General features: G+C 44.6%; 1 protein-coding gene across 1 annotated transcript; it reads right to left on the bottom strand.

The window, feature by feature from the left end:
* Positions 1-13,169: 13,169 nt before the first annotated feature.
* On the bottom strand, positions 13,170-13,723 carry LOC310631911 (ATP synthase subunit d, mitochondrial-like; the record flags this gene model as incomplete). The annotated part of the gene is given in 2 exon segments (XM_083348696.1): positions 13,170-13,666; positions 13,670-13,723. Coding segments are annotated over 2 exon segments (483 nt in total). The 3' UTR covers positions 13,170-13,237.
* Positions 13,724-17,226: the final 3,503 nt, after the last annotated feature.

The raw sequence follows: 17,226 nt of genomic DNA, 5'->3' as shown, positions 1-17,226 counted from the left end.
ATGTTAAAAATCTCCCCTTCTTATATGTTTATTCAAATCAATTAAAATCGCTGAATTGGATCAACAACCCAAATTGACTCAGAGACAATCCACAGACCATTAAATTAAAATGAAAATACGGACAAATATCCTGGTCAGTCATTAGACCTTTTACATGGTTTATTGCCACAGAAATGGGAAGGAATAGATGGCACTTGTCATATTTCTCACAATTTTTGAGACAGATTAATGCTTATCTTTCTTGAAGTATTAGGTACCCTTTTTTGGAACTTTCCCCAAACACTACCTATTTCAGAGAAAAGACACTGATGTTTATGCATTCCAAACTCATAAATAATTTTAGTATGTTATACAATCTACAATGTACGTACATGAAATTTAGTAGAACATGCTTTCATGAACAGGCAGCAGTTTGTGGCTGCTTTGATATTAGTTTCAGAGCATACAACAATAAATCTGCAAACAGTGTTGGAAAGAATTGCCACAAATCAAAGCACACTCAAGAATCAGAGTACAGAGTACATTCCATGGAGTTGGAGGTATTTGGACAGAAAATAGAAATACCAGAATAACGCTAATGGAGCTAACATATATGGTGGCAGAAATCTATCAGCTACCAAATCTGGCTGCAAAAATCACCACAAAATGGCAACAGAAAATGAGAATTCTCAGAAGTGCTCTCGTCTGGTGGTTGTCTAGATGTTTGCATCTCATATATGATAACCCTAGTTATCTTATTCTATCATTAAAACTGGCGGGGGGAGGGAAGGGCATTATTTCTTGGAACAGCTATAACCACAATGTTAGGAAATAAATCACTAAATGCATATGCCACAAGCTTCAGCTGGTACAGAGTGCAGCTGCATGAACGCTTTTGGGGGCTCCCCGATACTCCCATATCACACCTCTGCTTCGTGAGCTGCACTGGCTTCCAGTTGCCTTCTGGGTGAAATTCAAGGTGCTAGTGATGACATACAAAGCCCTACATGGCATGGGTCCGCATTACCTACGGGAGCACCTACTGCCAGCGTCAACACCCCTCTGTCCTGTGCGCTCCCACAGAGAGGGCCTCCTCAGGGTGCCACCGGTCAGAGAATGCCGGCTGGTGACCCCCAGGGGGTGAGCATTCTCGGTGGGTGCGCCAATCCTCTGGAACCGCTTACCAGCCGAAATCTGGACGGCCCCCGACCTTCGCACCTTCCGGCGAGATTTAAAAACCTATCTATTCCAACAAGCCGGCCTGGCCTGATAGATTTGGGGTTTTATTTGTTTTATTGTTGCTTTATTGTATACTTACTTTGCTCTGTACACTGCCCTGAGTCCTCCGGGAGAAGGGCGGTATATAAAACTAATAAATAAATAAATAAATAAATATGCCACTAAATCAATTTCTGATTTCAGCTGGGATTCTTCCCTATGTCCTTCCTCTTGCCCCTTTCTAATGTTTGTCTTCATTGTTGGGTGGGTATTGCTTAAAAGAAAAGGAAAAGAACAGCTAAGAGTATCTAGATCAACAACCCCCAACCTTTTGGATGCTAGGGACTGGTTCCATGGAGGACAGTTTTTCAGCAGACTGGTGTGCGTGTATGTGTGTGTGTGTGTGTGTGTGTGTGTGTGTGGTTTCATGTGCTGCCTGGATCCTGTACATGTGTGAAGGAGGCTTCACTCGTTTGCATGGCCTCCTGCCGGTCCGTCAGCAACCCAAGTCTTGGAGACCTTTAATCTAGATAATATAAACTGGGAGTGCAGTGAGAAAGTGGAGTTGACATTTGTAAGAATGCTTGAATATTATTTACTGGTATACCAAAATTACCACTTAGGAAGATATTTCCCCCCAAATAATGATACTTGCATTGTGGGGTGATATATACTCTAACATTTACTGAAAACATTAGAAGAAAATATTGAAAATAAACAAATGAGTGGCAGATGTAAATAGCTGCAAATCATAGCTGAAAAGAATGAGTGTCTTTGAAGATTAGCCAACTTTTGGGAACAGCTGCTTGCCTGCTGAATTACATCCTAACAGCACAAATCAGATAAAATGACTAAACAGGGCTTATCTATCTTTTGCTGTCCAACTGCCTCCTACCTTTAAATCATCTCCAAGGATTTTGTTCCCTCCCTTTCTCTTCTTTTCCTTCCCCAACACAGATTCCCTTGGACTTACTTCATTTCCATCTTCCCCCTCTCCCACTCTTTTTGACTGTTTTTGCTGCCAAGAGATTGGGGAAAGTTGGAAGTGAGAAGGAATGGTAGCTAAGTACAGATGGAGAGTCAATTAATTTCATAAATGGGATGCATTATTTTATAGTCAATTGATTTTGATTAGTAGTTATCCCTTCCATTAATAGTCCATTTCTTCTGAGCTGCCTTGAGTTTGTATACACAAGTTGATCGTACTGTGTATAGCTTTGACTGGCAGAGGGGAAAATCTTCAGGACTTGTTTCAGCTTGAGTTGGCAACCTTAAACTGAACAGCTGAAGAAACTGGACATTACTGAGGACTTTGTTTTTTCTGTATTCATTTTTTTTATTCTACTGTTCCTCTGATGGAGAGACCTTAAATTCAAGGTCACCTTGATTTCTGTTGAATATAGTACAGCACTGAAGAATATCGCAAATACTGTATCACATAGACACTTTAAATAGTCTTCTGTTCTGCAAAACTGACTTATACTATGCATACTTACCTAGACACAGCACTCCTTTAACCCCCTGGGATTTATGACTGAGTAAACATGTATAGATTGTGCTGTAAATCTTGTAGTTCTACCCTCACTTTTTTTTTACTGCTCTGAGAATTGGGAAGAGTGTAAATGGCAAAACCATTTATATTCAACTTATTTCTCTCTCCTCCTTCGTTTGTAGATTTAGACAGCTTCTTAATGTTTCTCCACATTAGCTCCCACTTCATAAAAGGGAAATAAAACTAGACTGCCTCATTGTAAAGGATCCAAGATAAGCCTTTAATTCTATATTTGACTGTCATTTTATGATATGGTCCTCGGGGAGCAATACAGAAGACAAGATAAACCTGGAAATCTGTGTTGTTTCTGAAATGGAACACCAGATCAAAATGATTTAAAACAAGCTATTCTGAAAGTTTTGCAGGTCAGTGAAATTATTGGCCAAATATTCTTCTATTTTCCCATGCATTTTTGTAGGAGCCTGTATTGAAATATAATACAGTAAAATTATTTTGTTGGGGGGAAATGTCATTGTGAAAAGATCATTTTCCTGGATCCCCTTGTTATTATTTCTTTACTAACCTGTTGCTGTTTCTATGCCTGATTTAATCATATAAAAATTACCAGAGAGCTTGAAGTGTATGGTGAATGAGATACTGAAAAATCAGATGTGGCGAGACAGTAACATGCTCTGCCTTAAAAATATGGACATGATATAGCAAGAGGAATATTTTGTTTTACATAATCAGATGGAGTAGCCTCCTATCAATAGGGAGAACTAGAAAAGTACCTGGGGTATGCTTGGTGATACCTGCCAGAAGCGGTGCATGACATGTGTGAATAGTCTTCACAAAGACAGGCGCGAGACCGTAGGCAAGGTTCAAAAAGTTTATTCGGTTCAGCTCCCGGCGGCGGACTGTCAAAACACTCCGGGTTTATATAGAGAACTGTCAAACGATTTAACCAATCGGGTAACTGTATTTCCCCGCCGTCCGGAGGACGGCCAATCAACGCTCGGTACTTTGACAGCTCGGCGGCTGTCGGGGAATTCCTCTCAGCTGAGCGCTTAGCTCAGTTCGGAGGACCGAGTTGTAGACTGCGGATTTGACAGTTCCTGGAACTGTCAAATCTGGCGCGTGCGCGATGGCCCCCGGCCGCTCTTTTGACAGCTGTCAACGGGAATGGCGGCCGGCCGGGCGGTGCGCATGCGTCGTAGCTTCGGGCGGCCATTTGACAGCTGTCAACTGTCAAATGTCTGCCGGCCCGGCTTTTTCTTGCTGCTCGGAAACTTCTGGTTTCCGAATATGATTCACCCCCTTTCCCCCCCCCCTAGAACAGGTATGTTATGCCTATTAACATTAGAACGTTTAAACACAGTATGGTTAACAGATTTTTTGACAGATGGAGGGTTTCCCTTCCATTCAAAGTCTGCGAGGTATGCGGGAGGTCTTCTGGCTCGGCTGGACCGTCGGGGACAAAGGGTGCTTCCTTCGGGTTGCGTGGCCGGAGGAGTTGCTTCTGGGTGGGGCTCGGTCGGTGGCTGTGGGTCCTGGGGGGGAAGAGTCCATCAGGTCCGGGGGTGTCATTTGGTGAAGGATCGCCTAGAGTTGGTTGTAGAGGGGGATTGGGGAGTGACCTCGGTCGGAGCTGATCTGTGTGTCTGCGTTGTGTGAGTCCTGCCCCAGTGTCCACTGTGTATGATAATGGTCCAGTTTGGTCCAGGATAATCCCCTGAACCCACTTATCCCTTCCCCCATAATCTCGGGACCAGACACTTTGTCCTTTGGCGAATGCTTTTGGCTGGGTGTTTGGTGTCATTTCGGCTGCCGGTCTGTCGGGGTGGAGTCTGTCGAGCCTTGTTACCAGGCGGCGGCCCCATCGTAGTTCGGCTGGGCTTTTGCCGGTGGAGGTGCAGGGGGTAGAATGGTGGGCTAAGAGAAATTGTGCCAAGCGACGGTGCCAGTTCCCCGTGATGATTCTTTTGAGGGCGTCCTTGGTGGTCCTCACCATAACCTCCGCAAGGCCGTTGGACGATGGGTGGAAGGGAGCCGATGTCGAGTGCCTAATACAATTGCTCCTCGTGAAGATCTGAAAGTCATGAGAAGCGAATTGAGGGCCGTTGTCTGATATAATTACGTCGGGGAGACTGTGTGTGGCGAAGATTCCCCTGAGGGCTTGGATGGTTGCGGCAGAGGTTGTGCTGTGAACCGGGAGAACCTCCAGCCACTTGGAATAACTGTCTACGACTATGAGGAAAACCTGCCCTTGGAAAGGTCCGGCATAATCAATGTGGATGCGGGACCAGGGGTTTTTTGTGAGTTCCCATTTGTGAATTGGGGCTCTGGGTTGGAGTGGGCGAGATTCTTGGCACAAATAGCAGCCTGCGATGTATTTTTCTATGTCTTGGTCTATTCCTGGCCACCAGACGTAGCTGCGGGCCAGGGCTTTTGTTTTTACGATGCCAGGGTGGCCCTCATGTAAAGTGTGCAATACTTTTGGTCTGTGTTTAAGTGGTACGATTACCCTGCACCCCCATAGCAAACATCCCAAGTGTGACGTTAACTCATTTTGCCTAGAGACATACGGTTGAAATTCTGTGCCCGGACAGGAGGTTTGCCAGCCGGTGTGTACCCATGCTAACACTCTGCTGAGTGTTTTGTCTTGGGAAGTTGCAGCAGCGATATCATTCGCTGTCAGTGGGCATTCTTGGAGTTCTTGAATAGCTAGGATGTTACCTGCTGGGTCTGGGTCTGGTTCTGTGTGGGGTAGTGGCAACCTGCTGAGGCCGTCAGCGTGACACATTTGGTGTCCTGGCTTGTATATTAGCTGGTAGGAATATGCTGCGAGGAATGTTGTCCAGCGCAACATCCTGGGCGACAAGATTTGGGGGGTTTGACGGTCCCAGGTGAATAGTCCTAACAGAGGCTTGTGATCGGTGTAGATCACAAAAGGGCGGCCATAAAGGTAATCGTGAAATTTTTTTATTCCTGCCACAATTGCCAGGGCTTCCTTATCTATCTGGGCATAATTTCTTTCCGTTTTGGAAAGAGTTCTGGAATAATATGCCACTGGGGCTTGGGTGCCGTTGCTGTCTAAATGGCTTAAAACTGCTCCAATCCCGTATGGGGATGCGTCGCAGGCTAGGCAGAGGGGTTTGTTTTCTTGGTAGTGGGAAATAGTGGCATTGCTGGAAAGCATTTGTTTGAGTGTTCTAAAACTGTTTTCATGGGCTGTTGTCCACTGCCAGGCTGCCCCTTTGTCAAGCAGCCTGTGGAGGGGTTCTGCGATCGTTGCTTTCCCTGGCAGGAAGGCATGGTAAAAATTTAAAAGTCCAAGGAAGGCTTGGAGCTCAGTTTTATTCTTTGGGGTAGGGGCGGCTTTGATAGCAAGGACTTTTGAGTTCGTGGGGTGGATTCCCTGTGAGTCAATTTTGTAACCTAAGAAATCTGCAGATGGGACGCCTATAGAACATTTTTCCCGTTTAATTTTTAGCCCCGCCTTTCTAAATCTTAATAATACTTCTTGTAGCCTGTCTGCTAAGTTGTTTTCTGATTCCCCTGCGATGAGTATGTCATCGAAATAGGGGCATACACCTGGGATTCCTTTTAATGTTTTCTCCATGACTTCCTGGAAGATGCCAGGAGCCACTGAGATGCCGAATTGGAGGCGGTTCACCTTGAAAGCGCCTCGGTGTGTGACAATGGTTTGTGCCTCAGCTGTCTCCTGGGTGACAGGTAGTTGGAGGAAGGCATGCGCTAGGTCGAGTTTGGCGAATATTGAGCCAGATCCAATTTCTGACAGCACGTCCCTGACAGCTGGCACTGGGTATGCATGGGGATTTAATGCGCGGTTTAGAGTCCCCTTATAGTCTGCGCATATTCTCACGTCACCATTTGGTTTAACTGGTGTGACTATGGGAGTTTCCCAGGTTCCCCCGTCTGTTGGTTTCAGGACCCCAAGGCTGACTAAACGGTCTAGTTCGGCCTCGATTTTATGTTTCAGCGCAAAGGGGACCCTTCTTGCTTTGATGCGGATGGGACCTACCTCAGGTTTTAATTTGAGGTCTATAGGGGCGCCTGTGTATTTGCCAAGCGTCCCGTCGAAAACGTCCGCGAACGCCTGGCAAACCTGTTCTAATGTTTGGGATTGTATACGGTTGGTGCCCTCTAGGTGGATGCCCAGAGCCTCAAACCAGTCTAACCCAAGGAGGGTGGACCTGGGTGCCTCAGTGATCTGGATCGTTAAATGTCCCAGGAATTTTTTGTATTCTACTTTTACTTGTGCCTGCCCCTTTAACTGAATAGCGGCTCCCTGGAAATCTGCGAGGAGTATTTTAGAGGGCTGCAGGGGGATACGGCGTTTATTTTTAAACCCAATTTTTCTGAGAGTGTCCCAAGACATTATTGAAACTGAGGAGCCGGAGTCGACCTCCATTTCGCAGGGCACCCCTTGAATTTTAACCCAAATTTTAATTTTGGGTTGTAACTGATGGATGGGCGATATTTTTGTTTTGGCTCGTATGGACAAGACTGAGGGCCGGGGAATTCCTTTGGCTGGGGAAGGGACCTGAGTCCTACCTGCCGGAATTTCCTCAAGCTCGTGGAGGGTTTCCCGGTTCAGACTGCGGCATGCTGAGCGAATGTGCCCGGTCTTCCCGCATCCGTGGCATTTGGCGTTTCTGAAACGGCATGTGGCTCTGGCGTGGGCCCCGCCGCAGCTGGCACACTTTGGTTTCGGCCCTGTGGCGGTGGGTCTTGAAACCGGACCGGCTGGTCTGGATGGCCTGCGGTTCTTCCCGTGATCGGCGCTCATTTTGCTGAAACGGGACATGATGTCATCGACGCCGGTGAAGGTCTCAGGTTGCTCGTCGTCCGGCTCCCTGGCGTGGTGGACTGAACCGGCCGGGCTGCTTCTGTACACCGGAGAGCCCTCACGGTGGCTGTCTTCGTAGGCCATGATCTCTAACGTGAGTTGAGCGAGATCCATCGTGGGCTTGGCCACCAGCTTCCGCTGGAGCCGCTCGTTAGAGAGACCGGCGATAACCTGGTCTCTGATACGGTCTTCCAGGTCGGGAAACTGGCACCTACAGGCGGCGTGACGTACCCCCGCGATGAAGGCCGTGGTGGTCTCGCCCGGTTGCTGGCGGCGGCGGGCGAAATGGAGGCGCCAGTATAGCTCGGACCGACGGGGCATGAAATGCTTGCTGAGGCGGTCAGTCAGCACGGCGTACGGGACGGTCGCGATGGGGTCAGGGCTGCAAAGCCCTACGGCGATGTCATAGACGGCGGGCCCGCTGAGGCAGAGGAGGGCGGCAGCTTTGTGGCGGTCCTCAGTTATCTTATTGACAACGAGGTAGCCTTCAATTTGCCCCCAGTGCGACTCCCATCCTTCAGGATGGTGGACGTCGAATTCTCTGACGTGACCTAAGTTTGCCATGGTCTGGGTCCACAGTACTGTTCAAGCTGCTGAAAAGGGTTCCTTTGCCCTCCAAGTGGCTTCAGCAGTGACTTGTCAGCGGGAGGGATCGGAACTCCTTCGCGGGGTGACTCGGCTCAGTTGGCAGCTCTATAGTACCGGGATCCCACCTTCATCGCCAGGTGAATAGTCTTCACAAAGACAGGCGCGAGACCGTAGGCAAGGTTCAAAAAGTTTATTCGGTTCAGCTCCCGGCGGCGGACTGTCAAAACACTCCGGGTTTATATAGAGAACTGTCAAACGATTTAACCAATCGGGTAACTGTATTTCCCCGCCGTCCGGAGGACGGCCAATCAACGCTCGGTACTTTGACAGCTCGGCGGCTGTCGGGGAATTCCTCTCAGCTGAGCGCTTAGCTCAGTTCGGAGGACCGAGTTGTAGACTGCGGATTTGACAGTTCCGGGAACTGTCAAATCTGGCGCGTGCACGATGGCCCCCGGCCGCTCTTTTGACAGCTGTCAACGGGAATGGCGGCCGGCCGGGCGGTGCGCATGCGTCGTAGCTTCGGGCGGCCATTTGACAGCTGTCAACTGTCAAATGTCTGCCGGCCTGGCTTTTTCTCGCTGCTCGGAAACTTCTGGTTTCCGAATATGATTCAATGTGTAAAAAAGGGTGGGGCTTCAATTGCACAGTCACAACTGTAATATTGTTTTCTTTTGTTTTTGGTTATTCCTGGATTCACTAATTGCAGTAATACAGAAAGTAACTTAATAGAATCTTTGTAGATCCTGGAACACTGGAAAAGAGCTGATATAGTTCCCATCTTCAAAAAAGGGAAAAAAAAGATGGAGCCAAGAAACTACAGACCTATCAGCCTGACCTCAATATCTGGAAAAGATTATCAAGCAATGACTCAGCGAACACCTAGAGGCAAACAAAGTCATAACCAAAAGCCAACATGGATTTGTCAAAAACAGATCATGCCAGACAGATCTTATTGCATTCTTCAACCAGGTGACAAAATTAATGGACCAGAGAAATGCTGTGGATATAATTTGCTTGGACCTCAGTAAGGTATTTGATAAAGTAGACCACAACCTACTACTTGCTAAGATAGAAAAATTTGGGTTAGACAGCATCACCATCAGATGGATTCATAGGTGGCTGACTGGCTGTACTCAGCATGTGGTCCTCAGTGGAACTGCATCTACATGGAGGGAAGTCTGTAATCGGGTGCCCAAGGACTCTGTTCTGGGCCCAGTGTTCTTCAACATCTTCATCAATGATTTGGATGAGGGGACAGTTGGGAAACCCATCAAATTTGCAGACAACATCAAGCTGGCAGCAATAGCCAACACTCCAGAAGATAGGCTTAAGATACAGGATGATTTGGACAGACTTGAACATTGAGTGTTATCTAACAAAATGAAATTCAATGGTGAAAAAGGTAAGGTTCTACATTTAGGCAAGAAAAACCAAATGCAGAGGTAGGGTATAGGTGATACCTTACTCAACAGTAGTAACTGTGAGAGGGATCTCGGAGTCCTAGTGGACAATCACTTAAATATGAGCCAGTAGTGTGCTGCAGCTGCCAAAAAAGCCAACACAGTGCTAGACTGCATTAACAGAGGGAAAGAATCAAGATCACGTAAAGTGTTAATACCACTTTACAATGCCTTGGTAAGGTCACACTTGGAATACTGCATCCAGTTTTGGTCACCAGTTCGAAAGCACGTAAAAATGCAAGTAGAAAAATAGGGACCACTATGGTGGGAAAGTAACAGCGCTCCGTGCACCTTTGGCGTCTAGTCATGCCGGCCACATGACCACAGAGATGTCCTCGGACAAGCGCTGGCTCTTCGGCTTTGAAATGGAGATGAGCACTGCCCCCTAGAGTTGGAAACAACTAGCATGCATGTGCGGGGGAACCTTTACCTTTACCTTTTTTGTAAAAAAGATGTTGAGACTCTAGAAAGAGTACAGAGAAGAGCAACAAAGATGATTAGGGGTCTGGAGGCTAAAACATATGAGGAACGGTTGCTGGAATTGGGTATGTCTAGTTTAATGAATAGTAGGGTGAGGGGTGACATGATAGCAGTGTTCCAATATCTCAGGGGCTGCCACAAAGAAGGAGTCAAGCTATTCTCCAAAGCACCTGAAGGCAGGACAAGAAGCAATGGATGGAAACTAATCAAAGAGAGAAATTTCATGACAGTTAGAACAATTAATTAGCAGAACAACCTGCCTCCAGAAGTTGTGAATGCTCCACACTGGAAGTTTTTAAGAAGAGACTGGACAGACATTTGTCTCGAATGGTATAAGGTTTCCTGCCTGAGCAGGGGTTTGGATTAGAAGACCTCCAAGGTCCCTTCCATCATCATCATCATCATCATCATCATCATCATCACCATCATCATCATCACCACCACCACCATCACCACCACCACCACCACCACCACCACCATCATCATCATCATCATCATCATCATCATCATCATCATCATTATTATTATTATTATTATTATTATTATTATTATTATTATTATTATTTTATTGCTACAAACAAATGCAGACATAACATCACTGGTTGAACAACTTGGTGATGAAATCAGTTATCTCATAGGAAACAGAGATCGAGAAGTGCAATCAGTCTTCCGTCTTCTGTTTCCCATGATGGGCACTCCAGTTTCCAACAAAGTTGGAATTCTATCTGTAGCTGTGCTATCTATCTGTATTTATATTGGAATTATATCTATAGTATATCTATCTAATTCTATATGTAACTTAGGTTTGAACTACAGAGTTGTTTGTTCACTTGCAGACAGACAATCTCATCAGTGCTCATGAATATGGGAATTGCTCCCTATAATAGCTTACCCTGCTGATTTGGGTGGATTGTGGTTTCCTCCTTGGTAGTTCCTTGACTAGAGTATTGTTTTCTGCCTGATTGTTTTTCTGGTGTTGATATCTGCTAATCTAAGTGTTAACTATTGGAAAGGAGCTTTTCTAAACTTTTTGTTTTCTTCAAAAGACTCAGTGGCCCAAGAAAAACAACAACAACAACAACAACATATAAGGGCTGTAACAGCCACTATGTAGGACAGATATGCTATAATCTTCTAACTAAATAATATATTACCAAATGTGTATATGGCTTCTCTTTCCTCTTTAATTCAATAACTTTCATTGGGGCTGGGTCCACATTAACATGCATATAATGGAAGAGATGGAACTCTTCTTACTTCACCCATTTTTCTAACACTCCTCAATTTCCTCCTACTCCAGGCCACAGTCTCAACAGTTCATTATATTTTTATATATAAAAATATATTCTGGTAGGGGCAGGGAAATCAATTTATTTTGGATTTTTTATATATACATTCTGTGCTGGTTACAACCCCATGACCCTGTTAATAGAAGTCTGCCTTCAGAAAATAGGGTTGACTTATTCATGCTTTGGTTTATTTGACTATTTACAGTGCTACTAAAAGTAGGATAAAATCATTAAAAACAATACAGTAATGCAGAACATAAATTCATACTACAAAAGTCAGATAAATAAAATTGGTATAAATCAAGAATACACAGAATATATACAGGATATGCTTCATGGCTTGGGACCCAGAAGCTTGGATGATTCCAAACATATGATTCCAAACATCATAAAGCTTTCAAATTGTTCATTAATCTCCAAACAAACAATTTAATAAATACTACTTAAACTAATAAGTAAAGCCGTCCAGAGCCATTAATTGAGATGGGCAGCTATAGAAACTAAACAAATAAACAAATAATTAAACAAATAATAGTACCATTAATAGATAATAATAATAACAATAATGGAGAGTTCCATCAAGCCTTGGGGATTTATACAAACCACTCTGGGAAACTCCGATTTGCATGAAGAGCCAAATTTTGAAAATAAAACCCATCTTGAAGTTGACTGACTTCTCTCAGAGACCAGTTCATTATTAGGGATTCCAGAGCTAATATTTCACATTTTCACATAATATGCTCTCCCATGATAGGGTGAAAGAACATCTCTCTTTGTAGATCATAACATTTCACAAACTGCATAGGGATGTATATGTATTTCTCATAAAACTACTGCAGTGTTGTTATTCACACTTTTTAGTATCTAAACAGATTGTGTTCTGTCCTTACAGACTCATCATAATGCAAATAACATTTTTGTTGCTGCCTTGAATACATCTTTTGATTATCAACACAATTGTGAAGTAACTTGTCACTGTGAAAGCAGACATTTTTGCTTGCATTACCTGGGTTGGATGAAATGGATTATTGATTTTTTTATATAGTATCTCAGAAGCAATTTATTTTACTTTTGTTTTTTTAATAATTTTGTGTAGGAAAAAGCTTCTTCTTTCCTGCTGATCATAAAACCTTCTGTCACTGGAGTTTCAACATAAGACTCCCAATTTTTATTTCTTTCCTGATTTTGATGGAGATTTATTTTCCCTTTGATGTATTTTCTTCCCCAAGAGGAGGTATTGAACCTGGGTTCAGGTATTCCATGAAAGGAGAGACCTGTGTAAAGATCTGCATTAAAATATAAATGATGCAGTTTTTTGTAACTTTTACCCCGAAGACAAATATTTTTAGCTCTTTGTAGCTTACAAACACACAAGTTGGAATGATATTCATTGGGTCTTGGATGATATGGAAAATGGACAGAATGCAATCTGTTCAACTATAAGAAGGATGGCAAAAAATAAGTATTCATGCTTGATTTTTCTCCAGCATGAAATTTTGCCTGCATATAGTAAAGTGCCTTTGTGAACTTTATTTATGGATCAAGCGACTGCATTTCAATCTCGTTTGAAGGTCACGCAAGAGAAGAGTTACAAGCAATAGTTAAATCAGGAGGAGATTCTGTGTCTACAATAGAAATGGATAACCGACCACCACAAAATGCATCTGGGTCCTAAAGAATTGTGTAAAGTTCCTAAAACCCCTCCAAAAGCTGTCACTGTAATTTTTTTTCCAAATGAAAAAAGGAAAATTCTGTGAATTATACAAGGTAGAAACTTTTTTTTTCATGTGCAATTACTTTATTTAATGGATTCATGAAGAAGAATTGATGTTGCACAATGCTTTCGAACAGCCAGTGTTTATACATCAGAAGCAAGCTTGTGTGGCCAATGAGGATATTTTACTGGGTCCAGTGTAGGATCCCGAAATTTTTCAGGTAGATCTTCATATGTCATATTTTCAAACGGTATCATGTTTCTCAGTTCCTGAAGCTCCTTCTCATATTCAACAATGCGGGCATTGGAATCCTTTATGAAATCAGCAGCAATCTTATCAGACTCCTTTTCTTGGATGCTTATTTTAGCTGTTTCAGTATCCGCAGGCAGAGGAATCTGCAGTGCCTTAAACTTCTTTTCAAATTCATCCACTAGGGCAGGGTTCACAACTGCAGTCCTGTAGAAAGTCCAGTCAATGGCTGGTGGTGTCTCTGGCAAAGTTGCGAGCTTGGCTGCAATAGCATCGCTACGTGATTTGAAAGCATTAAACATAGGTCTCTGATCAACTGACACTCATTCAGCAAATGCTGCCCAATCTATTGCTTTCACAGCAAACCTGCGGCCAGCCATTGCTATCACCTTCAGCCACCTCGGGTAATTACCAAGGTATAAACTATTAAGAGTATTTAGTTAATGTAGTGTAAATAAAATCAAGCAGATATTTTGGCCTACTGTAATTGGTCCTGACTTTAAAAATCATGTTCTTTATCATAAACAAACCAGGGAATACTATTGTCACAGAGCAGATAAGTTTCATCCCGTACCCCCAAATTTCTCCCCACAAAAAAATAGTTAATCTCCAATTACTGACTTTCTCTGATATAATTAAGGAAGATATAGAGATGTAGTTGATATATAGAGAGACTTGTATTGGTAAATGAAGTATCTCAAATAAATAACCAAGCTCAGAGAGCATCAAGGATTCCACTATTCAGTTCTGAGCTGCATATATTTTGTTCTACAGTTTCGGAATTACTACAGTAGTATCCTCAATCAGGAGGTCTACTCTGTCAATGAAGGATTGAAGCAGGAAAGCTTATGATTTCAGATCAATCCTTTCCTATGAGATGGGTTGTTTCTTGGTACCAGTAAGCTACAGATTGCACTGCCAATCATACCCACCCAAGGAATAGCTAGGCTAATGATTTACAAGGGGGGTAAAAGGATTCAATGAAATCAAGTGTTTTCAATATACTTTATAAAACTATAAAGTTTTATAAGGTTTTCACAACTTGGTAATAATATCTGTCATTGCTTGAAAGAAGGTAACAGTGTTCAAATCCAGCCACTGAAATTCACAGCACAAACCTTTTTGTCAAGCTATAAAACAGGATTGACTAATTGATCAGTAAGGCAAATTGTAACATTTTACTGTTTTTGAGGAAGAGGCCAAAAGAATGGGAAAATTCATTTACTTACAGTAATTGATACTGCTTTTAAAAAGGAGAAAGTTAGGAAAACACTTTTTAAAAGCTTTCTAATAGTTACAAGAAAAAGGCCAAATTTAAATTTATATAATAGGAACAAAATATTTTATGTATTTTATTTTCACTTAGTAAAAAAAAAACATTCCTGTTCCCCAAATTTCCGAAAAAAATAATACAGCTGGTAGGTTAGTAAATTAGCTGTAAGATACTTTATTGTCTAAGATATTTTATTTCTTAATAGCCATTCAAAGCAGTATTGGAAAGTCTATGAAAGAGAAAACTGTAGGAATCACAAATTTGTGGTACCTTCCTAAAACTTTGTCCCTCCTAACCTCAGATTTGACAATGGGAAGTGCACCTCGCTAGGGAAGGTTGCCTTAAGAAATAATTACGCACTAATGTCTTTAGACTGAATGCACACTTCATAATGTTCAAAATAGGTGACATCAGTGAGATGGCTCAATGCTCATCTGGCACTAAACCTAATTCTCTCAATATCAGTCTACTCCACCTATGAAAATCTGGATTTAAACTTTTATTTCTGAATGTTGTACTTGGCCTAAAGCATTTGGTTTCTTCAGATCATTTATATCGTTTCCCCAATTCTAAGTGGGTGTATTAAAATCAGAGGTGGGATTCAGCCGGTTCACACCAGTTCAGCAGAACCAGTGCCTAATTTTTTTAGGGTTCAGCGAACCGGTTGCTCTGAGGCAGAACCCCCTCCCTCCCCAATTGTGCAAATTGTGCAAATTATCAGTTTCACCTAACCTACAAAAGTACTTTTTCCTATTTTCTAGCAATCTTGAGGTGGGATAACATGAAAACCCACCTCCCGAAGCTGGGCGAAAGATAATTTCTCAAGTCGCTGCCACAGTCCACCCCTCTGATGGGTGCAGCTGCTCCCACGAGTGGTGCTCTGCACAGATGGTCAACTTCTCTCTATTCCTTCCTCCTTCACTTTTCCTGTTTCCGGTCTCACCCTCCCTCAGTGGTAGTGGGGGAGGGAGAGCTATTGCTTCACACTGGAGCCCCTGTTACCCCCTCACCTCTGCTATGGCATCAGCAGAGGAACTAGCCATCCCACTGAGGCAGCTGCTACCAGTAACGGAGCCGGGGGGGGGGGGGAGAGCTGCTAGTGCTGCTGCCATAAGGCAAAGACAGTGGTGGAAGGGGGATCGGATCCACATGCCCCGCTTCCCAGTATCCTGCTGCAGCCTCTCATATTGCCCCACTGGTGCTGCGGCACAATGTGATGCAGCAGCACTGCTGAAATCGGCCACAGCACCAGTGGGGCTGGTTTCTGGAGCCATTTCCCTGGTTCCATTACCGGCAGCAGCTTCCTCAGCAAGCACCCCATTGGCACAGCTAGTTCCTCAGCTGATGCTGTAGCAGGGGTGAGGGAGTAGTGGGGGCTCCATTCTGAAGCAAGTTCCTCCTCCATTACCATGTGCTCCAGCTCGGTCGCCTTCACTGAAACATGGAGGCTCCATACAACTGCCATCATCCCACAGGCCCTACTACCACTGAAGGAGGGCAAGACTGGAAACAGGAAAAGTGAAGGCAGAAGACATAGAGATACGTTGACCGGCTGTGCAGAGCTCCATTCAATGAAGCTGCTGCCAGTAACAGAGCAGGGGAAATGGGCTGGGTTAGGGGGGGGGAGCTGCCAGTGCCACTGCCATGAGGCGAAGCTGGTGGGGGAAGGGGATCAGACCCACACACCCTGCTTCCCAGTATCCTGCCGCAGCTTCTCATGCCGCCCCACCAGTGCAATACAATGCCGCATTACCATGATGCAGCGGCTTTGCCGAAATTGGTCACAGCACCAGTGGGGTGGGGTGACAGGTTGCTGAGGGATCTGCTGCTGGTAACAGAGCTGGAGAAACAGGCCTGGTTATGGGGGAGCTGCCAGTGTCATTGCCATGAGGTGAAGCCAGTGGGAGAAGGGGGATCGGACTCATGTGCCCCACTTCCTGGTATCCTGCTGCAGCCTCTCACACCACCCCACTGTTCCTGTGGCCTATTTTGGCAATGCTACTGCATCATAGGGATGTGGTATCATGCTTCAGCACCGATGTGAGAGACTGTGGCAAGATACCAGGAAGCATAGCATGTGGGTCCTATTCCCCCTTCCTCCACCAGCTTTGCTTCATGGCAGTGGCAGTGGCATCTCCCTCCCCACCCAGCATGTTTCCCCGGCTCCATTCCTGGCAGCAGCAGCTGCCTCAGCGAGCACCCCACTGGCATGGCTAGTTCCTTTGCTGATGCCATAGCAGAGGCAAGGGGTAACAGGGGCTCCAGTCTGAAACAACAGCTCACCCTCTTCCACTTCCATGGGTTCTGGCTTGGTCACCTTCACCAAAATACTGAGGCCCTTTACAGCCGCCATCACCCCACAGGCTACCCCCGAAGGAGGGCAAGACTGGAAACAGGAAAAGTGAAGAAGGAAGCCATAGAGATATGTTGACCGGCTGTGCAGACCACCACTCATGGGAGCTGCTGCGCCCATCAGAGGGAAAGACTGTGAAAGCGTCTTGAGAAATTATCTTTCACCCGGCCTCAGGAGATGGGTTTTCAGGTTATCCCGCTTCATGATTGCCAGAAAATAGGAAACAGTACCTTTGTAGTTTAGGTGAGTGAACCTGA

Source organism: Vipera ursinii, assembly GCF_947247035.1.
Source record: "Vipera ursinii genome assembly, chromosome: 1".
NCBI classification, from domain to species: Eukaryota; Metazoa; Chordata; class Lepidosauria; order Squamata; family Viperidae; genus Vipera; species Vipera ursinii.
Note: the sequence above shows the minus strand (reverse complement) of the source record. Positions and strands in the feature narration are given on the sequence as shown.